The sequence below is a fragment of the Ascaphus truei genome, chromosome 5 (genome assembly GCF_040206685.1).
Source record: "Ascaphus truei isolate aAscTru1 chromosome 5, aAscTru1.hap1, whole genome shotgun sequence".
NCBI classification, from domain to species: Eukaryota; Metazoa; Chordata; class Amphibia; order Anura; family Ascaphidae; genus Ascaphus; species Ascaphus truei.
Window position 1 is genome coordinate 66696772 of NC_134487.1, and position 26928 is coordinate 66723699.

Below are 26928 nucleotides of genomic sequence, written 5' to 3' on the forward strand. Positions count from 1 at the left end.
TCGTTGTTTGAAATAATTGATGCAGTGCATCATGCTGAATACCTGACTGATACATTTTTACTTAAAACAGAATTATATATTTATAACTAGTTTTAGTAAATATCAATTATTAATATATGTACTAACAAATAATGGTTTTGTTTGCCCCCCAAAAAAGAGTAGAAAGTGCGTCAAAATCATCTGCCAAGATCCACTTGCATAAACCCTAAAAAGTCTGTTAATAGTGTTAGCGCAGAATTAAGTTGCTATGTATCAACCAAAAAAGTATGTGACGCAGCAGCAGTACATTACTATGTATTTTATCTATATTCTTTCTTCATAAATATGGGACATTTAGTTCAACACTTTATCCAAAATATTTTAAGCCTACAACTACGTTCTGGTAATCCCATTTCAGTAGGTCCTACACAACCAACTTTATACTTTCTTATGTATTACTTCCCCTGCATAGAGTGCCTTCCGGCACCGTATATGTGTCACAAACCCCATGGCTCTTAGCTGCAATATTCTGGTTTCTCGTATCTATGTGCAGAGGAAGAAATACATAATGCAGTATAATATTGGCAGTGTAGGACCTACCGAAATGGGATTACCGTGACGTGCTTGTAGGCTTAAAATATTTTGTCCAACATATGGAATTTAATAACCCATAGTTATGAAGAAAGAATACAGATAAAATTCGTAGTAATGTACTAAATGATTTGTCAAGTTGCATGTAGAATTGTGGCATTTTTGTCTCTTGTAAAAAATATCCTTGCTGCGTCAAATACTTTATGGGTTGATACATAGCAACTTAATTCTGCGCTAACACTACTAACAGACTTTTTCGTGTTTATGCCAAGTGGAACTTGGCAGATGATTTTGACGCACTTTCTACTCTTTTTTGGGCAAACAGAACCATTCTTTGTTAGTACATACAACTAATATATGTATGTCTAGCACAGTCCATTTCTGTGTACCAATAAATGTGGATATCACAGATTGGGAAAATCCGGTTACTACATAAGTGCACATAAGCACAATTGAGAATGACATTTTCTGCATCAATTTTGTGCCACAAAAAGCCGGATCATGAGCTTAGCCAGGGGACTCGTGCAAGTGGGCCGGAGTCTCGCAATGCATCCTACCTTTTCACTATATGTTGCAGTTAGGCCGGGCTTAGAGCTAGGAAGGGGTTAAGGCATGGGAGGATAGTCTGGGGGTGGTTGCTAGTTGGCTGGTTTAAGGGAGGTAGTGAAAGGGAGGGACTTCTTACCACGTAGCCCCTCTGAAGTGTAACATGCCCACTCTCCCTCAACTCTGTTTTGGCTTTGATGTATTATGCGGTTTACTTTAATGGTCTGTGTTTAATTCTTTTTAAAACAAAAAACAAAATATATATATATATATATATATCCACACCCACCCACACCATTTATATCCAGTCCCACTCCACACACACCTTGTGTAAAGCACTGTATATACTGTGGGCTCTCCATTCATTTTTATTCACACTGATACACATACACACTCTTTCTTCACTTGCTTTCAGTTACCCTTTGACACCTCCAGCCATAAAACACATCCACACCGGGGGAAGGAACAGAACAGTTAACATTCCAAGAGACACTGTTTTTAAGTTTACCTTTTGCTTCATTCATTGTAACATCGCCGGAAGAAGAGATCAGTGTATCTCGAAAGCTCGCACAAATAAAAGCATTTCGTTAGCCACAGAACGGTATCATCTATTTATTTTTTGATTATATATATGTATATATATATATATAATTTATAGCAAAAGTTTGGTTATTAAGGTTCGGTGGTTGTGCTCCCAGGTGTTTGCGGGATGGACCCACCAAGCTGGGAGCCCAGAAATAAGGAGTTTGGTACGCCCTCTGTGGGGTTTGTTGGTAATTCTGCTATCATGGAATAGTAGCAGCAGAAGCCACGAGTCATGGTTATGCTGTTGGTCTCTGGACTATGATTGGGCAGCCTTCTTGCAAGTTATTTTGGTTAACTGAGTACTTTAAGGTAAGTACATTCAATAAAGCTGCGGCCTTGTTCATCCAAAGCTAGAACAAGTGTCTTGTGTCGTTATTGGTCGGAGGAGGAGACAGGTGTTAGCTCGCCAATATATAGGCTATAGGCTCAAATCTGTCTGAATTAATGTATCCCCAATGCAAGATAAACTTACCTTTCCAATCTCTCAGAAAGATTATCAGCAGAATCTCCTGTGGGGATTTGATAAATGTCTGACAATTCCAGCCGCTGCCTGTAACCCTTTCTCAAAATTGGCTTGGTCCAACTGAAAAAGAAATATATGACAAATAAAGCACAGTAATGAAAAGTTCGAATCATTTAGCTCTACCAAATGAATACATTGGTGGGTATACCAGAATAACAAATGCACAGTAAATATCTGCTTCAAAGAGCTTACAATCTAATTTGGAGCCTGAGGGAAACTGTTTGCTCCTGAGCTAGATATTGTTTAGTGTGATTTAATTCATTGCTCCATTTTCTGCTTGAGGTTGCAATAGAGAAAGAAAATATTACTTTAAACGTGATGCATCCTAAATACTGTATTGTACAGATGTAGTTAGATGTAGTTAGCCATCGGAAGAAATTAAAAATGCTATGGCTCTAGGGAACATAAAACTATAGCTGCCTGAAGGGGATCCGTTCTGCCTTTCTGCCAACTGGGACCAGCCACTGGTAATTTCTTGCTGCCGGCGGAAGCCGCAGGATCTGGACTGAGGTTTCCCCTGGAAGTGAAAACATCAAGACTGGATCCATCTGTATATGTACCATGAAACTCCTCCCAGTCCCACTCCCCAAATCACAGACTGATGGACATGGGTAAAATTGGAGCAAAATACATTGACACAAATTTAAAAATCCTCTTTGCAACACATTGTCTTTAAAATTGCCTTGATATGTAGTACCTTCTACACAGACATGTTAATATATGTTTGAGTCTACAATATTCCAAATCTCTATCTTAACTGCAGCACGTGAACCTTGGCTATATAGTGGGTACTGGAAAGGCATTGTTCAAATCTACCGATTCTGATACAATCTGCAAACATATTTTCTGCCCTGAACAGCAGTCAAGAAGAGGATTCCTGAGAAACCACAGTATTTATGGTGAAGCAATAGATGGCTGGGGGCATGGAGTAGGATGTACAGTATACAGCTTGAATTATGCAGAAGAAATAATTTGGTACAGTAGCACTCTCTCCCATTCTGCTGAATCCTGGGGCTAGAGGGATGAGGTTTAAATGAACACATATCATGCTACCGGAAACACTTTGCCTTTTTTTTTTTTAAATGTCATTATTTCTTATTAGAGGATTTATGATTCATGCATTACAAGTTTAATCCATGAATGCACATTTAGGGATCAAATTTCCACAGCACAATGATGTTCACACAATTGTTTTATTAATCAGTGCTCGAGATTTCATCTGAAATTAGATCAAGTCCATTGTGCAAGCAAAGCCCATTCATCAACACAAACTGAACCTACAGTCAAACCAGAGAGGCCCCAAAAATAATGTATTTCTAGAAAAATTGGTTATTTTCTTTATATACACAATGTTCACTACTGTATGAATCCTATACGGAAGATCAGGGCCGCCAACAGGGGGGGAGAGTCAGGACAAGTTGTCCAAACCCAATGGCTGCTGGGGGCCCGGTTGGCCGGTGCTGGAAGTTGGACCCAACTTCTGCATCTGGCTGCCGGGCTTCTGGTTTCTGTCGGGCCCCGGCTCCCCCCAGTTACTGCGGGCTCTGCTGGGGCCTGCCTCTCTCTCCCGCACAGGGCCCGCCCAAAAGTAGGACCTAGCTTCTCTCACGCACCGTCAGGAGAGAGGCGCCTGGTGTGGAAGAGACAGAGGTCCGACAGGAGGTTCGATGTGGGAGAGAGGCCCGCAGTAGCTGGCAAGAGCAGGGGCACCAGAGGCCTGAGACCATCCTCAAAGTAAGTGTCTTTTATTTTGTATGGGTTGTTTTGGCGGGGATAGGGGGGAGTGTAATGTATGTATTTTTGGGGGCGGGATGTTGTATGAATTTTTTTGGAGGGGGGTAATATTGTGTGTATTTTGGGGGGTTAATGTTGTATGTATTTTGGGGGGTAATGTATTTTGGGGGATAATGTATGTATTTTGGGAGGTAATGTTGTATGTATTTGGGGGGTAATGTTTTATGTATGACTGTGGACCGAGTCCAAACTAGACCAAAGGAGAGGAAATCAATGATATCAGAAGTGAGAATATGCTTATTGATGGATAGATCAAGTCAAAATTAAAGCTAAGGAGGACAGAGATATCTTTGAGTACACAGGAGGGATGTGTGAGTACAACAGTACATATGTTTTATAGATACAGGACCAAAGTCCATTTCTCATTTATTTTCCTTAGGCTTAATGCAGAGTTTGGATAATGCATCCCAGAATAAACCATTGCATGGGAATAGTTTTCTGACTCAACACTGACATCTCCCAGTTTTAGATGAGCTGATCTGCTTTTTCAGTCTTAGCAGGCAATTCCACAACGATAGTCTTTTCAATATCTTTGTCTGCAGTCCTATCTTAAGTCACTTCTGAAGACTCTACTGCCATTCTTTTCTTTAAGCTTTTCTTTATTACCGTCTTCCTTTTCCAGCGCTGCAGTAGCTCTGCAGGTTTAATTTGTGGAGCTGCTTTTCACAGTCTTTTAATTACTTTGACTTACTTTCTAGTTTTGCCTCAAGGTCCTTGTTGTACATCTCTGCTTTCACAACTACAGTCTCCAAGCTGATAACTTCATGGGTTAATTAAGCCTCATGCTCCTCTTGTGTTTCCTTCTCTAGCATTTCATATTCATCGGTATTAAGCTTTTCCATGAGCGGACGTTCCATTTCAGCAATTTTCTTCTTCAGGCTTTCATTGTGAAGCATAAAACTGTCAGAATTATTCTGCACGATAGCAAGGTCCTTCAAAGTCTTTTCTTTTTCAGTCCTTAGTGCTCCACAATCGTGTCGGGAAGATTGTAGGGCATGAGTAAGGACCTGTAAGAGATGTGTGCAGAGGTATGCTAATGAAGACCGATTTTGGTGATATTATAACATGGCTTTATTGAGCCGGTTCCTTTAAACTCTATACAGCATGCAAAAACAACATAAATAAACACCTACTCCATTTTGGAGAATAACTAGACAGTATATGCCCTAATTATCTGTGGCTGGCTGGATAAACAAGTTCCCAGTCCCAAAAACATATACTATATTTCTCAGGGAGCACTATAAAAAAGTCTTATCTGGTTCTCCAGCTGCAGGCTTTGCAGTTCAGCCGCTCCCAGGAATATCAGTCTGGTCTTTTCTCTGTCAACACCGGAAACAAGGAAATCTCTGTGTCCAGGCATAGGAGATCTGGTCCCCTTGTGTCTTGTTGTTAACAAACAGGCCTCCTGTGTTCTCAAGACTCCCTTCTCATGTCAGAACCGTTGTGTGCTAAGGAAAATCTCCCTCTCTTTTTCTCACATGATGCTTTTTCTCAGAGTTCTAATTAGCCAGCTGGAGTCTGGTTAATTGACTGGCTGCAATTAACCAGCTCCCTGCTGGATTTAGAGGCAGTTTTTCTTAAACAGGGATAAGTCCCTGTTACAGGACCTCTTGAGCATTTGAATTTGTTAGTGTGAGGATCAGGGAGTCACGCCGCCCTCGGCGCACTCCTCGCTTCCGGGTCTCCCACCTCTCTCGCATAGCCCGTTAATCCTTGGCACCTCCTCAGGGACTACCCGCCGTGCGGGGCGCGTGCTTCATCCGCAGCTATATGCTCCCTCCAGTCACCCTGGACTCCGCCCACGCGTCGACACCACGCAGCGCGCTTGAGCGGTGTGCAACCGATGCGCGCAGGACCTGCACCTTCCACTCATCACCGGAGCTCCTCCCCACACCTGTCCTGCATCACAAAATGGCCAATAGTAGCCACCACTTTGGACACACCTTCTCTGCAGCTCCTGCCTCATTGGTTGCCTTTCTCCTGGCTCAGCTGTGCCACTGGCACATTGGCAGAGCATAATCCTATGTTCCTATGTTCCCTTGTGTTCATCACATCCTAGCCTCCGCAGTCTTGTCCTGTCTCTCTGTTCGCAGCTCTACGTGTACCGACCTGGTCTTGCTTTTAGACTCCGCTCTTCCATATCTCTGACTCCGGCTATCTCTGACCATCCGCACCTCTCCAACCCTGACCTCGGCATCCGTACAACGACCATTCTCCCCTCTCCAACCCGGACCCTGGCTAATAGTACCTGCAATGATCCGTACCTCTCCACCCCCAGACCCAGGCGAGTATATGGACTATCCGTACCTCTCCAACCTCGACCCGGCTACCTCGACCAACCTACACTCCAGACGCACCCACGTGACTCTGGGTGGTGTTTATATCCATCCCCACCTCGGCCCCGCGGTCATGCCTTGTTTGTGGTAAGCACATCATGACAGTTAGGTGAAGCCCTGCTTTCCTCTTGTCAGCACAGAAATCAGAGACTCCATTTCTTCAAACTAATAGGAAAGTTCACCATCCTCTGTCTGAAAGCAGGCTCTTTCTGTAGTGAGGCAATTGAGAAGACATTGATGCTCATCATCCTCTGTAGTCATTTTTGTTTTTCATATTTATTGGCCCTCATCACTAGAGATGTAAGCCTGACCTGTTTATCTCAGCAGCACCTCCAAATGTAACCCATATCCCCCCCCCCCTAGACTCAACTGACATATCTAGGGTGTGTGACGGCGGATTACATGTACTGGGTGGTGCGTACCTGTGTGGAACAGGAGGGCCTGAGTCTCCCGCGGTGGTGTGGGGGATAACAGGACCAGGCTTCTGGGGTTGTAGCCTCCATTCTCTTAGTGATGGTGCAGTGCCTCCATCTTCTATACCTTCCCAGGGATGTGGGGTAGGACCCGTATAGAAGAACAGTCCCTGGTCCCAGGGTGGATAGGCCAGAATCACACAACAGTCTTTTTGGTAAAAGATAAAGTCTCTCTTTATTGCTCCGAGCCACGCCCGGCAATAGTAGCAGCCAGCAGCTACAACAACAACAGCAAGCTCCTCAGCCCTCATGACTCTCCCCTCGGTACAGTCCTTTCCTCCTCTCCTTCCCTCCAAGTATGCTCTCCGTCAGGATGGACTGTGCTGGGGCCTCAATACCCCACTGCCCACCGCAGAGGGTATCCTCTGGGCGGGGCATAGATTCTCCCCATCACCCCTGCATTGGGGTGAGGGGCATTGGTCCCACCTGAGCTTGGCTCGCTCTCCAAATGTAATGGGCCAGCTTTCTTTCTCTCTCTCTTGCTTGCTCCCAGGATTGAGCTTGGTCTAATCCTCCAACTCCTTGGACAGACCAGCTCTAGAGCCGGGAGAGAACAAACAGACTGTCACTTACAGGAACTGGCTGCTAAATAGTCTCAGCCCCACCTCTCATGATGTCAGCAAGACCTCCCCTCGGGCTCACGCCTGCAGCAGAGTCAGGGGCCTGCCTCTATCACGCAAGGTAGGGCATGAAGGGGGAAAACCCATGATTACTACTGGCGCCTGCCCTTAACAGGACTTACCACAGTAGGAGGAAGATATGTATAGCCGGTGCTATTTACAGGGGGCTACACTACCATGACCATCTCAACTACATAACTGAGTTTACACACTATCTCAAAGCATTGCATCAAGCCCATCTGACTAGGAGCGACCTTCTGCCTTAATGTGATAAGATTCTAAATATTGGTTAAAAACTGTTTTTTTCTTTTACTCCCTGTGAGGTGCCCTGCGGTACCTGAGCCTTGTTCAGATTCAATATAAATAAAGGCTTTTCATACAGTATATTAAGTGTAATTAGTGGCACTGCCTTTCTTCTGCTTCTATACTGCAAAAACGTGGACAGCTGCGGTGCAACAAATGGAAATGAATCTGGTTGCCTACTGTTGCCCTGTTCACTGTTAATCCATGTATTTACAATTCAATCTGTCTCACTCCGATAAGAGAGCTATTTGCTTTTAAAATAAACTGTTCATAATCTTAACTCTATGATGCTTTATTTCAGTATGAAGGGTACTCAAGGTATTTGGACAGAAAAAAACAGCTTGAAAGAATGACTGTGAAATGGAAGTTAAACAAACAACCAAATGGTTTTGTAACCTGTGCCATAATAAGATGCGCAAAATGTAATGAGTGTAAATAACGTACATCGTTTATTGTCCTCTAATTAGATTGTTTTATTGGCTATACAGCAGGAATAAAATCAATTCATTGTGAGAAGGGTTACAGTATATATCCTGTGTTTTATATGTAGGCATTTTATTTCTAAATTGTATTTGTACCCAACCCACCGTTTAAACTCATCTTGTATACATGGCTGGCCCTGTTTACATTTAAGTGAAGAAATGTGTAGAATAAATATACCTTTCTGGCTATTATGAAGATATTTACAATATGACCACAATAGATTATCCCTGTAGGTATGGCATCAAACTTAAGGAATGAGTTGGCAGGGTTAAAACATTAGACTTATAAACAGTGTTTAACCACTTTGCTGCTAGAGGGTCCAGCAACTGCAGATATGGGCATAAAAACAGAATAAGGCATTATTCTTTGGATTCCTTTCTATTAGCTAAAGGTTGGTGCATTATTTATTTATGTATTTTATCAAATGTTTTACCAGGAAGTAATACATTGAGTTACATCTCGTTTTCAAGTATGTCCTGGACATAGAGTTAAGATGACAAATAATACATGGTTAAAAATACATAGTTACATAAGTGAACAGGGTATACATTATATACAAGACATCGCATGCACAGTTAGAGATAATATATATTATAGGCGTATGTAACAGTTAAAGACCATATATATATATGTAGCCCTTTTTGTGAACACCTGAACTAAGGGACTACGGTACATAAACCTGTGGCTTCAGGAGCTCTGAGCCTCCGCATATTGGGAGCCTGGGGGTATACCTTTATCACTTGTGGTGCAGCGCCTCCACTCACCCAGGATCCCCACTATAGAGATTATACCCTGAGCAAGAACCTAACAACAACAGTATGCAACCAACCTTTTTATATAACACACGAATAACAAATGATATGCAGAATCATCAGATAACCTTTACATATACACACACAACGTGGCTCGGCCACACCTTATTGGGATGATGTCCTGTACATAAGTGGCTCTGCCACTCTCCTTAGAAGTATGTCTCATAACCAGTAAAGTATGGTACCATATGCATTCTCTCAGGGAACCCAATTAGTTAGTGGGAGGCGGGATCAGCGCCTGGTGACCGGTGTAGGTGCACTTGTAGATAAGGATACCTTCCGGTCACTACGATGACCTTGACACTCCACGGGGTCCTGGTGTTAATCCAGCCTTGCGCCGTCTCTCCCTTCTGCAGCACCGTCAGATGGGAAATCCAAGATGGCGGCCGCAGCTCCGCAGCTCCGCATATGAACCTCACTAAAGGGGAACGTCCCTGACGACTATGGGCATCCTTACAAATACAGCACCCTACGATGGCGGGGGAAAGACTCCTGGGGCTGCGGGCATACCCTATCTAAGCAGACGGGTCACTGACCCTCTGCTCTCGCACACGAGGTTCCACCAACCTCCTCCTTCACCTCCCTCGCTGCTCTGACCCACCGCCCACACGCATCCGGTTCCTGCATACACAGTATCGCATCCCATTGGTCCTCAGCCTCAGCTGACCTCCTCACAGTCAGAGTTCATAGTTCAACCCCCTCCAAGTCTTTACTTATGATTACCCTTCGCGCGCTTCCCTCGCGCATGCGCAGCCCAACTGGTACGCAGTAACTTCGCTGGCAAACAGGGACAATATGGCGCTGCCTATGTAATTGACAGCGCGGAACCTTTAATATATATGGACATCCTTACATTCTCCCCCCTCCAGAATCCAGCGTCCCCGCTGGACTACCTTACCCCATATATATTAACTATGTACACAACCCTCTCTTCCTAGATTAGGTTACACATCTCATTAAACAGTACCATCATAGCTTGCATCCTATGCCGAGCCCACTGCTGAGCCTCATAATGGGGTGCCCCAAACTGATCATATGCCATTCGCATGGGAGGTTGACTGTTTCTTTGACTTCGGCGGGGTTGATCCTCCTCTGCTTCCTCTGCAGAGTGATCAGTCTCAAATGGTATTTCAGTCTCTACCCTTGAGGGGTGTTCAGCATTAACACAGTCTCTTTGGGGTGTAAAACAGGGACTTTGTGGGTCTAGAGGCTGACTCGCTGGAGTCAAATGATCAATGTTCGGGCCAAAAGGCTCTTTACCCGTGGCTCCTTCGGGAGATGCCTCCACGTCCGGAAGGCCCCTTTGAGAGGTTCCCTCCATTGTATCCTCAGAGGTGGCAATTTTTATAGTCTCTGAGCCATCCTCTGTGTATTCAACTGCTCCATCTAGGGCAGTGGCTGGGGCTTCCAATTCATCCGTCCCTACTTGAGGTATGAGAAGCAGATGATTCCTATGCCACACTTTTACGCGGCCTTCAGAATCCTTGATCCGGTACACAGGAAGACCCGGCATCTGTGACTCCACCTCATACACACCCTCCCGCCACCGGTCTGCCAATTTATGCTTCCCAGGAACACCTAAGTTGCGTAAAAGGACCGCATCTCCGGGGTGAATTTCCTTGTAACGTACTTTGTGGTCATAACGCCTTTTATTCCCCGCATTTAATTGTGCGGTCGTCCGCTCAGCCAATTTGTAGGCCAACTGTAGACTGTCCTTTAGTCGCTGAACGTATCGGAAATGCGTCCTATTGGATACCCCATCGGTAGATATCCGTAGGCGCACATCCACCGGTAACCGGGCTTCCCTGCCGAACATCAAGAAATACGGGGTATACCCGGTGGACTCATGTCGGGTGCAATTATACGCATGTACCAATGCTTCGACGTGTTTACTCCACTCCGTCTTTTGCGGGCTCTTCAATGTACCCAACATATCCAGCAAGGTGCGATTGAACCGTTCGGGCAAGGCATCCCCTTCGGGGTGATACGGGGTAGTACGTGACTTGGCAATGTTCAGTAGGGTGAGCAACTCCCGTATCAGTGTACTTTCAAAATCCCGGCCCTGATCGGAGTGAAGACGATTTGGTAACCCATAGTGAATGAAATATTTTTCCCATAGTACTCGGGCTACCGTTACGGCCTTCTGGTCTTTCGTAGGGAACGCTTGGGCGTACCTAGTGTAGTGGTCAGTGATCACGAGAACATTACTAACTCCCCGACTGTCGGGTTCGATACAAAGAAAATCCATACACACCAAATCCATGGGACCCGAACTTTTCAAGTGTGCCATAGGAGCCGCCCTGGTAGGCAGTGTCTTCCTTTGTAAACAACGATTACACTTCCTACAATGTTGCTCCACTGACTCCCTCATTCTCGGCCAATAGAACCTATCCTGCAGTAGTCCAAAGGTCTTGTCAATGCCCAGGTGACCATGGTCATCGTGAAGGGCCCGGAGGACTAGTGTTCTCAAACGTTCCGGTAAAAACAACTGACGCCGATCGGGATGGTTATGATAGGAAATCACCCGATATAACAAACAATTGTCCATTTCAAACCTCCCAAACTCATTTAACAGGAGCTTCACCAAGTCTTTGGGGGCCCGCTTCAGTATAGACGGATTATCTTGCTGTACAGCTTGACGGGCCAGCTCCACTATGGGGTCTTGTGTCTGATAATGCACTAGATCCTTCCACGCTATGATATTATCTTCATTGACATTCATCCCATCTCGACCTTGATAGGCCAGAGGAACAGCCTGCGAATGACATCCCAACGAGTCAACCACCCGTAATTCCGAGAATGCTACGTTGTCATCGACTATCGCCGCTACTGAACAGAGAGCACGAACTCCGGGGCCCGGTATCTCCTCCCAGACTTCCTCATCAGGGGTGGATTTCAGACCAGGTCGACGAGACAGAGCGTCGGCCCCTATGTTGGTGGGTCCAGGTTTGTATTTAAGGTTGAACCGGTAATTGGCTAGAGCAGCTAACCAACGGTGTCCGGTGGCGTCCAATTTGGCAGACGTATTGATATAGGTCATGGGATTGTTGTCCGTGCGTACTTCGAACGGTACTCCATATAGATAATCGTGCAGCTTGTCCACCACCGCCCATTTTAGCGCCAAAAATTCCAACTTATGGACCGGGTAATTCTGCTCGCTAGGGGTTAAACTTCGGCTCGCGTAGGCCACTGGACGTAGCCCGGTCTCATACTTCTGATGCAAAACCGCTCCTAGCCCGCTGAGGCTAGCATCGACATGTAGGACATAGTCTCGCTCAGGATCCGCGTAGGCCAAGACGGGGGCCTGGGTGAGGCTGGTCTTTAAGTGTTTGAAGGCCTGTTCACATTCTGTAGTCCATGTCTTCCCAAAGGGTGTCTGCGCCGAACTCCCCTTTCTCCCGGTTTCTCCCGGATGCACCTTGAGAAGGTCATTCAGTCTCTTGGCCTTGCTGGAATACCCCTCCACGAACCGCCGATAATAGCCACAAAACCCCAAGAAAGACCGCAGCTCTTGAACATTTTGAGGTCTGGGCCAGTTCATCACCGCCTCGATCTTCCCTGGGTCGGTGGACACCCCATCAGCTGACACAATGTGGCCCACATACGTTACAGAGGTCCGACAGAATTTGCACTTGTCTAGCGACAGTTTTAGGCCCTCCCCCTCAAGCCTATCCAGCACCTTCATCAGCCTCTCGGAATGCTCTTCTAGAGTCCGCCCAAACACGATAATGTCGTCCAGGTACACTAAGCACTCTCGCGGGTTAAGGTCTCCGAGGGTTTTTTCCATTAGTCTCTGGAACGTGGCCGGGGCCCCGCAGATCCCTTGAGGCATGCGGGTAAACTGGTAAAACCCTAAGGGACAGATGAAGGCCGTTTTTTCTTGGTCTTCCGGGCCCATGGGCACTTGATAATACCCGGACCTGAGGTCGAGCACACTGAACCATTTACTCCCGGTCAATGCATTCAGGAGGTCCTCGATTCGGGGCAGTGTATACTGGTCGGGGATAGTACGGTTATTCAGCGTTCTGTAATCCACACATAGACGGACCGTCCCGTTCTTCTTGCGGACTACCACAATGGGTGAGGCGTAAGGGCTCCGAGATTCCTGCACGATGCCAGCCGTTTTCATCTCGTCGATTAATCCCCTCACTTCGTCAGCATCCTTTGAGGCAAGCCGGCGGGAGCGCTCCCGGAAGGGGGTGGCGTCGCTCAGTCGGATGGTATGGTGGGCACTGCGACTGCACCCCACATCCATGTCACCAGTGGAGAACACACCCCTTCGGTCGTGTAGCTCATCCTGTAGCCTCTTCCTCCACTCATCCGGGAGGGGCGAGTCGCCAAAGTCAAATTCCAATGCCGGCGCTATGGTAGCAGGCGAGCTCCTAGCTAGTTCCTCCTCCTCGGAAGTTACCGGGTATATCCTCCCTAGCGTCTGCCGCCAGTCAATAGTCATCGGGTACGGGGATATATTCTGCACATACACCCAGGTACGCTTCGGGATCTTCCCGGGCCATTCCTTGACCGAGGTTAGTACCTTGTAGCCCAAACGTTGTTCGTCCTGGGCCACACTCTCCAAGGTGAAGAGCTGATCCTCCGACCGTCGACGGGGGTAATGGCAAGCGGCGACCATCATTCGTCCTTCCCCCGGGGGAATCTGGGTCAGTCCCCATTCTTGGCTGTAGAGGACGCCATGCTCTTCCTCAGTCGCAATTTTGCCGCAGACCTCTTGAAGGGCGGGACAGGCCGCTAGGGCCAGCAGCGGGGCTTCTCCTGCTTCCTGCAAAAACTGGCGGAATACCGCGCGCACAATGTCAGCGTTGGTCCCCAAGATGATTGGGGCGCTGGGGTGGTCCTGCGGCTCGGGGCACACTAGGGCCTCCACTTCCATGGGGTGATGTTTACCAGTATTCAGCTGGAGAATATCTAACTGCACCTTTACTACTCCGTCTATGGGGTAATCTTCATGACTCAGTCCCCGTAGCCGCAAGGCATCCGCAGATAGCAACGGTAGTTGGTGTAGGTGTTGGTCGTAGAAGGGCCGATACACGATGGTCACTTGAGACCCCGTATCCAATAATGCGGCGGCGTAGATGCCCTCAATAACCACTCGAATAATGGAGGCGGGGCCAATTCGGGGGCTCGGAGAGGATGGCAACACCTTTTCACCCTCCAGGGGCTGGCACGGCATCGACTGCGCCGATCGGGACGACGTCCTCCGCGAGGTGGGGCAGTGGGCCCGTAAATGTCCCATCTTTCCGCAGGCGTAACACTGCATTTGGCTGAGGTAGGCCTCGTCTCTCCTGGTTGGGGGACTTCGCCCAGTCGGGGGACGAGGTCGGGGTGTCACGGGGGGGGGAACATCCTCGGGATCGAGATCCCCAGGTTCGGGCACGTCGGGCTTTGGGTCCACTTTCTTGGCTTCTTTACCCCCTGGCGGTGGCTTCTTCCCGGTGGTTACGTCACGCCCTAACAACACCATCTCGTGCGCTTGGACCCGATCCATTAAGTCGTGAAACGACAGGGCTTGCCCGGGCGTTATGCAGCTACTGACCCGTACCGACACGGGGTGTAGGGGTAGGAGGCCCCTCAGCAACTGAGTGGTACGTATTCCGTTGGCTTCTTTCCGTGGCAACATGCCTTTCCTGACCATGTTCCAGAGATCCAGGTGTAGTCGCCTGAGAAAATCGGATACCATCTCCCCTTCCTTCTGGGCTAACGCATGAAATTTCGACATCAAAGTATACATGTCCACCGGAGCTCCATACGCCTTGGTTAGGCAGTAGATGAGGTCTGCCGCATCAGCTTCCGGGTTGTCGTCTCGGTAGTAGTGCACCATGTGGGACGCGGGAGGCCGTAAGCACTCGACGATGCGCTGCGCACGGACCGCGTCCGTGCAGGTCCATTCAGGTAGTACCTGTTCGGTATGATCCAGCCAGTCCTCTATCCCCACTTCCCCTTGGGGCGTGGGTTTCTCCCCGGAGAAGGCCTTTAACTTCCTGCACTGGAGCGACTGGGTGGTATTGTGGATAACGGCAGCTAAGGCGGGCAAAGAGGTGTCTCCCGGTAAGCTGTCCCCGACAGCGGGGTAAGCGTCCAATCTTGATAGGCTAAGTCGGTTGAGACTAGCCCGCAGGCCGGACGGGGTAGAGGAGGGGCCTAGGCTCAGGGCTGCGGGCCAATGAGGGTGCAGGCCACGGTCAGGGGAGTGGTCGGGGCCTCCCGTCGCGGCGCCAGCGGTGGGGGTATACTCTCTCCGGGGGGTGGAAGTGGCCAGGGGCGCAGGGGTGTCCGCCTGGACGATGGGACAGCGCACCCCCGGAGCTTCGGGCAGCAGCAGTATACGGGGCAAAGCCTCGGGGCATATATCTTGTTCAGTGGCATACAAGATCCGGCGCCAGGTCTGGTCGTGGTCATAAAAGTGGTCTTGTACTTGGGCATTGTCCAGGAGAGGAAGCTTTCGGACCTGCTCGGTCACTGTGCCTAACGAGATCATGGCGGGGACATGGCCCAGCGCGAAAACACGGTTCAAGGGGATCCCGCGCCGTTGGGCCCACTTGCGCACCTCGAGCGCCGAGGGCACCGACATGATGTGGGTTGGTTGCACAATAGAGACAAAAAAAAATGTGGGGGCACCCCAGGTCTAAGATCTCAGCAGCGCCTCCAAATGTAGCCCTTTTTGTGAACACCTGAACTAAGGGACTACGGTACATAAACCTGTGGCTTCAGGAGCTCTGAGCCTCCGCATATTGGGAGCCTGGGGGTATACCTTTATCACTTGTGGTGCAGCGCCTCCACTCACCCAGGATCCCCACTATAGAGATTATACCCTGAGCAAGAACCTAACAACAACAGTATGCAACCAACCTTTTTATATAACACACGAATAACAAATGATATGCAGAATCATCAGATAACCTTTACATATACACACACAACGTGGCTCGGCCACACCTTATTGGGATGATGTCCTGTACATAAGTGGCTCTGCCACTCTCCTTAGAAGTATGTCTCATAACCAGTAAAGTATGGTACCATATGCATTCTCTCAGGGAACCCAATTAGTTAGTGGGAGGCGGGATCAGCGCCTGGTGACCGGTGTAGGTGCACTTGTAGATAAGGATACCTTCCGGTCACTACGATGACCTTGACACTCCACGGGGTCCTGGTGTTAATCCAGCCTTGCGCCGTCTCTCCCTTCTGCAGCACCGTCAGATGGGAAATCCAAGATGGCGGCCGCAGCTCCGCAGCTCCGCATATGAACCTCACTAAAGGGGAACGTCCCTGACGACTATGGGCGTCCTTACAAATACAGCACCCTACGATGGCGGGGGAAAGACTCCTGGGGCTGCGGGCATACCCTATCTAAGCAGACGGGTCACTGACCCTCTGCTCTCGCACACAAGGTTCCACCAACCTCCTCCTTCACCTCCCTCGCTGCTCTGACCCACCGCCCACACGCATCCGGTTCCTGCATACACAGTATCGCATCCCATTGGTCCTCAGCCTCAGCTGACCTCCTCACAGTCAGAGTTCATAGTTCAACCCCCTCCAAGTCTTTACTTATGATTACCCTTCGCGCGCTTCCCTCGCGCATGCGCAGCCCAACTGGTACGCAGTAACTTCGCTGGCAAACAGGGACAATATGGCGCTGCCTATGTAATTGACAGCGCGGAACCTTTAATATATATGGACATCCTTACATATATATATCCATACATATATATATATAGAAAAAAAGAAGAAAGCGCCCGATCCTAGTGCAATAAGTTTAAAATAGACATTTAATATTCCCAAAAATCTAACAATTAAAAACTCACAAACAACAGATATTAGAGAGCGTGTTATGAGATAATACTCATGCACCAGTGGCTTGATACTCAGCTCCTCCGATCGTATGCCTCGTGATGGCGTCAGTTCCACACTCCTCTGAGCTTCCGTCCAGCAGGAACTCAGGGAGCTATGCAGCCGCTATTGTCGTCCCTCATGAACAGTGCACAAGGATGAATTGTTCCGGGCAAGGCAGGAAGAGGCAATGGAGTCACATGAATGGAGCTATCAGTGAGCTAGAGTCCAGTACTGGGTAACAGGTGAATGCGCTCACACTAACAGCACTGTGCACACCTATTCACGTCAAGTGATTTCATCTATTTCATATATATAATTTAAGTTATGGTGGGTGAAAAAGTCGACAATAAACCTCCACCGTTAGCATATAGCCAATAAAGAATATTATTTGTGAGCACATTCACGTCTTAGACAGGTCTGCAACCATGCCTTACACCATTATCGCCCAGCATACCGTGCTTCCACTGCAGCAAGGGATTCTGGGAAATTACATGCAACTGGAAACACAATGTGTCAACTTTAACCTGAAATATGGATATAGATTTCAGGCAAAAGGCGACACATTGGGGCCTATGCACTAAGCTCTGATAAGTCACTTATCACGGCCTTATCACCAAAAAAGCCTTCTGCTATTCTGTAAATTCTGATAAGTCGGCGATAAGAGACTTTTCGGCAATTTTTTGGGGAGAGAAAAAAAAATCTCCAAACGCGCGCCGATAAGCCACTTATCCCTACTTATCACCAGCTTTTCAAACTCGTGCTATTCTAGTAGCCCCAATTAGATTATCAAGGCTAATTATGGCTTTAAGATTGAGATTTCCTCTCAAAATTGTCTCGCCAGGAAATGTTGGCAAGAGGGTGGTGTGAAGCTGCCGATAAGCGGCAAGACGGGACTTAGAAAATAAAATGCATTTTTCCTGCATCGGATTGAGACTCCGGAGCTGATATCCAATAATACCAGCACCGGAGGCCCTCGGCATGAATCCCATGCAATAAAAATGCATTTACAGGCAACTTCATTACCTTAGCGACTAACCGCTACGGCAATGAAGGGGTTAAGGAACAACAGCAGCTTTATTGGGGGCAGAGGGGGTGAGTGAAGGGCCAAGTAGCTGCTTAACTCACCCCCTCTGGCCTAAATAAAGCTGCTATTGTGTGTTAACCCGTTCATTGCCTTAGCGGCTATCTGCTAAGGTAATGAAGCTGCTTTAATATAATTTTTTATTAATAGTGTGCGACAGCAGGGGGTCTCCTGAGCTGAACTGCCTTGATTTCAGCCTTGGGGACCCCCTGCTTCCTGAGTTACAGGCCCAGATATGGGGTGCCGGTATCTCCTTCATTCTTTAAATCCCCCGGTCACGTGACGCGAATGATTTAAAAATGGCGGCGATCCGGCCCCCAGTGCACTATACCAGGGCTTATTATTCGAGAAGGGGGCAGCTGAGGCTAAAATCAAAGCGCTTCAGCTCAGGAGACCCCCTGCTCATCTACACAAGTAATAAAATTTAAATTAAACAAACATTAATTTTGGGCGAGATTTGCGCAGGGAGAGGCGGCTCTCTCTGAGCAGTAGATAGAAATCGCCGGGTGAGCCCTTTTCTGAGAGACGATCATCACGTCGCCAGCTACTCGCCATTTTTGCAAATGTTGCTATCACTGGTATTCAGGGTTTTCTGCATACCGTGATAGAAACGCCTGAAAAAAATGGAAATTTAAAAACCCTGGCGATTTTTTTTTTAGCAGAGCTTAGTGCATAGGCCCCATTGTGTGTCCATTTGCAATTAATTTCACAGAATCCCTTGCTGCAGTGGAAGCACTATGTGTGTATGTGTGTATATATATATATACAGTTAGGTCCGGAAATAATTGGACACTGGCACAATTTTTATAATTTTGGCTCTGTACGCCACCACAATGGATTTGAAATGAAACAACCGAGATGCAAAAGAAGTGCAGACTTTCAGCTTTAATTCAAGGGGTTGAACAAAAATATCGTATGAAACGTTTAGGAATTGCAACCATTTTCATACACAGTCCCCTTATTTCAGGGGCTCAAATGTAATTGGACAAATGAACACAATCATAAATGAAATGTTCATTTTTAATACATTGTCGAGAATCCTTTGCAGGCAATGACTGCTTGAAGTTTGGAACGCATGGACATCACCAAACGCTGGGTTTCCACCTTTGTGTTGCTTTGCCAGGCCTTTACTGCAGCTGTCTTCAGTTGTTGTTTGTTCGTGGGTCTTTCTGCCTTAAGTTTTGTCTTCAGCAAGTGAAATGTATGCTCAATCGGGTTGAGATCAGGTGATTGACTCGGCCATTGCAGAATATTCCACTTCTTTGCCTTAAAAAAACTCCTGGGTTGCTTTCGCAGTATGTTTGGGTCATTGTATATCTGTGAAGTGAAGCGCCGTCCAATCAACTTTGCTGAATTTGGCTGAATTTGAGCAGACAATATATCCCTATACACTTCAGAATTCATCCGGCTGCTTCTGTCTTCTGTCACATCATCAATAAACACTAGTGACCCCATGCTATTGTAAGCCATGCATGCCCATGCCATCACACTGCTTCCACTGTGATTTACAGATGATGTGGTATGCTTCAGATCATGAGCCGTTCCAAGCCTTCTCCATACTTTTTTCTTCCCATCATTCTGGTACAGGTTGATCTTAGTTCCATCTGTCCAAAGAATGCTGTTCCAGAACTGGGCTGGCTTTTTTAGATATTGTTTGGCAAAGTCTAATCTGGCCTTTCTATTCTTGAGGCTTATGAATGTTTTGCACCTTGTGGTGAACCCTCTGTATTTGCTCTCGTGAAGTCTTCTCTTTATGGTAGACTTGGATAATGATATGCCTACCTCCTGGAGAGTGTTCTTCACTTGGCTGGATGTTGTGAGGGGTTTTTTCTTTACCATGGTAAGGATACTATGATAATCCACCACTGTTGTCTTCCGTGGACGTCCAGGCTTTTTTGTGTTGCAGAGCTCACCAGTGCGTTCTTTTTTTCCAGAATGTACCAAACTGTTGATTGTGCCACTCCTAATGTTCCTGCTATCGCTCTGATGGATTTTATTCTTTTTTTTTGCAGCCTAAGGATGCCCTGTTTCACTTGGATTGAGAGCTCCTTTGACCGCATGTTGTGGGTTCACAGCAACAGTTTCCAAATGCGAATGCCACACCTGGAATCAACTCCAGACCGTTTACCTGCGTAATTGATGATGAAATAACGAAGGAATAGCCCACACCAGTCCATGAAACAGCTTTTGAGTCAATTGTCCAATTACTTTTGGTCCCTTGAAAAAGAGGGGGCTACATATTAAAGAGATGTAATTCCTAAACCCTTCCTCCAATTTGGATGTGAATACCCTCAAATTAAAGCTGATAGAGTTAAATAATGAATATGGGCTTAAAGTGCAGTCTAACTTGAATTTATTTTGGTACACAGCCGAAATAACAAAACTTGTATCAGTGTCCAATTATTTCCGGACCTAACTGTATATATAAAACAAAGACAAAAAGAAGCACCAGCTCCACGGCATAATATTGTTTGTAAAATTGACAATTTATTAAAAAGCAGAAAGTGGCCGCCAGGAATTGCACTCACTTCAAATAGTGAAAAAGCCTTCAAGGGAGACAATCTGTAAACCAGCTGAGACTGCAGGAGGATAGAAAGCCAGATAATTGCTGTAGATATACACAAGCAGTAAATGAGGATACTTATCCGTGGCTGGATGGGAGATAGGAGATAGTAGTCAGTGTGTGAGCAGGAGGGGTGATGATATTAGGCAGGTAGCTGATACACCATCCGGTGTAGTAGGAAGATATCCAAATGTCAGCTACTTCACTCCATGTGCCTGACGTGAAATCATAGTCCCAGCATTCAGACCTTAGAACACCCAACTCCGTAAATACAGCTCCGTTTTCCCCGGAAGTATCCTCTACTTTTCCTCATGTGTAGTAAGAAACTGGCAGACCTCGACACAGCCTCGACTTGCGTGATGACATCAGTGCGTCACGACGTCACGACGTCCTGACGCGTTTCGTTACGTGAGTGACTTTTTCAAAGGAATATATATATATATGTCAATCCTACAATGCAGCTGTAATGTTTTCGAATATCAACAAACTCTGCAGCTATATTTCTAGTATTCACAAGAATAAGTCTGTCTAATCGTCACTGGTGTTTACTTTACACAAAAGCTTTGGCGACAATAGATCTGATAGCTAAACCAATAAAGCAATGATTGTCTACCCACTGGTTATATCTATCCTTTTATGAGGATTAAAATTGCTTACATTTTTTTTTTGCCGTTAAATTCACATAGTCAAGTCATAAAACTCTTGAAGTTAACTGAAAAAGTTTAAAAGCACTTACACTGACATTACCTGTCCTTATTTTGCATAGCTCTGTACATAGCACAGTGTGTACTCAGTTATTGATATGTTTTTCGCTTGATGTTTAGAAAGCTTTGGGCACTGAATACAATGCTTGCTCAGCACGATCACATGGTTCACGTAAGGCACGGGTACGCAAACTGGGGGGTTAGCCCCCAGGGGGGGCACTGTATTTTTGGGGGGGCACGAGCAGTTGCAGAGGCCCCACGCCCTTCTCCAAGGCATTTAAATTAAATGCAAGGGGTTCGCGTGAGGCCTCTTTAACCGACTTACCGGGATTCAGTAGATTGTTGTGCCACGTCGCCATAGCAACAGGGTCATGTGACGTCACCCCCGGCGCAATTTGACGTCAGTCAAAAAGTAAGGGGGGCGCGAGTACCTGGGGGAACAGGTAGGGGGGGCGCAGCTGCAAAAGTTTGCGCTCCCCTGACGTAAGGAACACAGACTAAAAAACTGTGATTAAAAAAACAATTTGAACCAAAATTTAAAATGGAGGTATATTCTTGACTAATTTATTGCTGGGACGGCCACATATACCTGGCTGCAATTCATGTTTTGTAGGCAAATAGGTGCAGTACCCAGGGAAAAAGTAGAATATCTTATCTTCTCCTGTTCCTCATCTCCTCCAGCGACAACGTGTTGTTGTGACATCACTGTGTCATGACAATGTGGTGCTTGCGTGATGTCACGGCACCATGTTGTCGTGGCAATGCGTCATCAGAAGGAGAAGATGCCGGAGATGAGAAGGAAGAGAACGTAAGAAACACCTAGCAATAGGGTTGCCAGATGTCCGGTCCGGTATTTTGCCCCTGCGTCCGGTATAAAATGAAAGGTAATACCGGACATGTTTGTGTCCGGTATTACCTCTCTCCAAATGTAGGGTTACTGCGGGGGGAGCCCGGCAGCCGGTCAGAGCAGTTGCCTCCGGCCCAGCCTCTCCCCCAGCTGCAGGCTTCTCCCTCACCATCTGTCCCACGCCGTGGTGTCTGAAGCTGACGTGCACCAGGTCTCTCTGACATCAGCGCCGGAATTTAGCTGGACTCAGCTTCCGGTGCACACCGGTGTGAGAGGGAGGCCTGCACGCGTCAGCATCAGACACCTCAGCATGGGACAGACAGTGAGGAGAAGAATGCAGTGGGAGGAGAGCCAGGGCTGGCGGCAACTGCTCTGACCAGCCACTGGGCCCCTCCGCAGACACCACCTCCCCCCGCAGCCACCCCTCCCCCTTCCGCAGAGTGAGCAGATTGAACTCTTTACAGACGCTCCAGGGTTAGTTGGTTTTAGGAGCTCTTTCAGAGGGCACTAGTGTGCAGAGAAATGGCCAGTCGAGAGGTGGGCGAGGTCAGTTTATTGGCAAACTTGATGTTCTTGGTGGCGGTGGTATTGTGGGGCGAGGATTTGGCTAACAGGGAGAAGGTCTTTAGATCTGACAATATGGGGGTGGTCGTTTATTTCTTAAAATATAACTTTTATTCAGTCTCAATATCAAAAATATACATTAAACATATATTAGTTTAAAAATTGGGGGAGAGGGAAGAGCTCATCAGATAAGACTATTAGCTTCGTGCAATCAATAGGCTATGGTTGAACACCTGTATGAAAGATGTCTAAAATTGGCAGTGCACTGATATCTTGTTAGTTATACTTGAAATAATGGCATCAGGCAGCTTCAGAGAGTTAGTTCATCAGACGTTTTAACTCCTTTAGAACCCAACTGCCAAGGTAGTTATTCTGTGGTTTTCGTATTTAGGTATTCCCAGATATGCTAGGGGAATATATCAAAATGATTGTGTGATCTCTGGCAGCAGAAAAGTAAGCACTAATAACTTCTCAACAGTTGTACAGAACTAATGCCAGTTAGGTAGCTAACTGCTATTTGCTGTAGTCTCATTTGGATCTTGTGCCAGCTAAGTAACATTCTATCTTGAATCTTGTAACAGCTTAGATACCATGCTGTTTCCTGCTTGCCGCGTGCTAGCTAGCCCCGCCCCCATTGATGTCTGCCGTCACTTGAAATCATGTGTTCTAACGTCATTGCGTCAGCCCTAACATATATTTCCCTCCCAGAGGAGCTTTGACAAATGATCATTATTGAGACTGATTCAAAGTTATATTTTAAGAAAACAAGTCTCAGATATTGTCATTCTCTTATTTTGCACGGTTATTCTCATATTTGATATTAGGTAATGTTCATGTTTTATATATTGGGTTCAGTATATCTTAGTCTTATTGAGACTGATTAAAAGCTATATTTTAAGTGAACAATGCTCAGATCAGGGAATTCTCATCTTTCCAATTTTGTAACTCTTATATGTTATATTAGCTAATATCCACATCAGGTCATTCTCATATTAGACCATTTTATATATTTATATTAGGGACTTTGATATAGCCTTCTCACACGCTGCCAATTGGACACTCTGAGAGGACATTGATAAAGGTTATGTGTCACGTACGGCACACCTGTAAGCTTGTGACTTACGTTTGGGACAAGGGTTAATACACAGCTACCTAGCTAACCCACTATTCACCTTCCGCAAAGGTCCCTAAAATGAATAATATCTCCCCTCAGTCGTCCCAATATACCATCTGTCACAAACAGCACACCTGTGAGCACGTGACTCTTATATGTGACAAGGGTTAATACACATAGCTAACTAGCTGGCCCACTTTTCACCTTCCACAAAGGTCTCTCAAATTAATAATATATGCCCTCAATTTGTCAAAATATATATCATTAATCCGCTACCACCACCAAAGAAATGATCAAAATATTAATATTATCTCTTGTCCCTGTTTATTAAGAAAATTATGCACTTAACACAAAAATTTGTTGTAGCAAAGTATCCAAAAATGTAATTTACTTTCCACAACATGTGCAACAGTTCAATCAGAACTCAAAGTATTACTTAATAAAGTTTAGCTTTAATATACAAAATGTACAGTGCTTAGGTTACAGAAAACGACTATTACAAGAAACATACAGTATAAAATGCAGACAGTTTCTTAAAATCATCATTTGAAATAAACAGAATCTAACTTACATTATTGCATAATGTTCTGTTTTCCTGCATCACAGATACCACATAGGCACATAGGCACATAGGCACACTCCTGGGGAGCAATCCTCTCCTGGGGCAGTTCCAGATTGCTTCTTTTCTGGACAGGCAGAGCTGATATGCCCCAGCTATTTGCAGGCAAAACACACACGGGTGCCCCCCTGTCCCGGTGTGCCAACCGCCCCTCCAAAATAAGTCTTCATAAGCATAAAAGGAGGAGGGTGTTGGTTTCTTCAGTTTTGCCCCACTTTCCTCCGGGGGTCCCCTTAACTGCTGGAGTCATTTTAGCCATACAGGAATCTGAAAGCTTGCCAGCCTCTGTGGCTGACATAGGACCTCGGACCTTCACCCACTCTCACTTCAGGTGGGCGCAGGGTTAAAAGGTGCTCATGTACTATGAGATCCAATAGCCCTGCAAAGCTTTGAATTTCATGCACCTCTAACCCACTACTTAAACAAAGATTCAGGCGCCCCACCAACTCAAAAATCCTGTAGTAGAACCATGCTGTAGGACTCTGTCAATAGATTTCAGGGGTGATATTTAAATGGTGCAGCAATGATGGCTTTATAATCCTGGTGGAGGTGTGAAGCAAGTTCATCAAAAAATGTCCTCTTTCAATCTATAAAACATTGACTTCGACCAGAAATGAATTAAAACAGATTTAGCTAGTTGAAGTAGAAAAAGCCCTCACATGAACTAGCCAGAAATATTATGACAAGGGCAACAAGGCCGACAGACTTTTGGCTAGCAAGTTAAGAGGTATACAGAAACGCTCACAGATCACACCGATCAGGAGCAAAGCTGGTGAGATAATCTATAACGACAAAAAAAATAGCGGAGGAATTCACTACATTTTATACTAAATTATATAACCTTAAAAATCAGGATGGAAATGCGGAGATCCCAGCTTCTGAACCTATTAGGAATTATCTATCGAATGCCTCCTGCCGTCACTAATGGAGGAGGAAAATCTACTACTTAATGCAAAAATTACACAAAAGGAACTGGCCGATGCAATAAAGACGCTAAAAATTTCAAAAGCCCCTGGCCCTGACGGCTTCTCCAATGTCTATTATAAAAGGTTTTTTCCGATCCTGTCTAGGTACCTGGTAGGTTTATTTAACTCATTAATGGAGGGCAACCCAATCCCACCATCAATGACCCAAGCCATCATCGCTATAATCCACAAAGAGGGCAGAGACCCACTGCTCTGTGGGAGTTACCGTCCCATCTCTCTGTTAAAAAACGGCCTCAAATTATATAGTAAAATCTTAGCAAATAGATTGAACCCTATTTTACCTAGATTCATACACAACGATCAAGCGGGGTTTGTCTCAGGCAGGCAAGCCTCAGACAACACCCGCAAGATTATAAACATAGTTGATCATGCCCACCTTACAGCCACCACAGTGGTGCTGCTAAGTTTAGACGCAGAGAAGGCGTTCAATAGAATTGATTGGCTATTTCTTGACAAAAACAATGCAGAAATTCGGCTTTAAAGATACATACTTAGAGGGAGTCCGAGCACTATATTGCAGCCCCTCAGCGGTGGTCAAACTTCCGGGTGGAGCCGCAAAGAATTTCAAAATAAAAAATGGAACGAGACAGGTATGCCCCTTGTCCCCTCTCCTCTTTGCACTGACAATTGAACCTCTGGCGTCTAAAATACGAGACAATATAAATATTCAGGGCATACTAATTGGTGAAAAAAATTATAAAGTCTCACTATTTGCCAATGATATTATTTTAAAATTAATGCATCCCCAGACTTCCTTTCCCAACCTTCATAAAGAGTTATCAGAAGTTGGCAAAATATAATATAATAATGATAAATCAGAAGCCCTAAATCTAAACCTATCAGAACCAGAGATGCAATTATTGAAACTAAACTTCAATTATAGATGGAGCCCTTCATACATCAAATACCTGGGAGTAAATGTATCAAGGAACTACCACTCTCTTTACCAACATAACTATCCAACCCTTTTTGGGAAAATCAAAAAAAGATCTGGATAAATGGGAAGGATACCAGATCTCGTGGATCGGGAGAATGATCTCAGTTAAAATGAATATACTTCCTAGATTATTATATTTCTTTCAGACGCTCCCGGTCCGAATCCCTAGTTCTGAATTGAAAAATATTCAAAACAAGATATTTAAATTTATTTGGAAGGGTAAGAGACCCAGAGTCGCTAGATCAGTTCTCTTGTTGCCAAGAACTGGGGGAGGCTTGGGAGTCCCAGATGTCTCAAAATATTATCAAGCAGCCCAATTACGACAGGCGGTTATGTGGAACTCGGATCCAGACCAGCTCTGATGGCTAGCAATTGAGTCCCAGTACTCCAGAACGCCTTCTCCGCCAGCCTGTCTTTGGTGTATGGATAAAGGGGTCGCTATGGCACCTAAATTTGAAGTGGGTGCAATGAGGCACACTTGGGAGGTATGGCTGAAAGCTAAAACTAAATTCCAGCTTTCCTCCACCAGTTCACAGCTTACTCCAATTTTCAACAACCCCAAATTCTCCCCAGGATGCGAAACTAAACAATTCGACCAATTTAAATCAAAGGGGATCAGAGCG

The 26928-nt window shown here is 46.1% G+C and overlaps 1 protein-coding gene across 1 annotated transcript in view; it reads right to left on the reverse strand.

The window, feature by feature from the left end:
- Window positions 1-26928, reverse strand: part of CFTR (CF transmembrane conductance regulator) — a 203266-nt gene that overhangs the window by 149056 nt on the left and 27282 nt on the right. The window contains exon 2 of the mRNA XM_075599966.1: window positions 2174-2284. Coding sequence (XP_075456081.1) covers window positions 2174-2284 — 111 coding nt within the window. The remainder of the gene's footprint in view (window positions 1-2173; window positions 2285-26928) is intronic.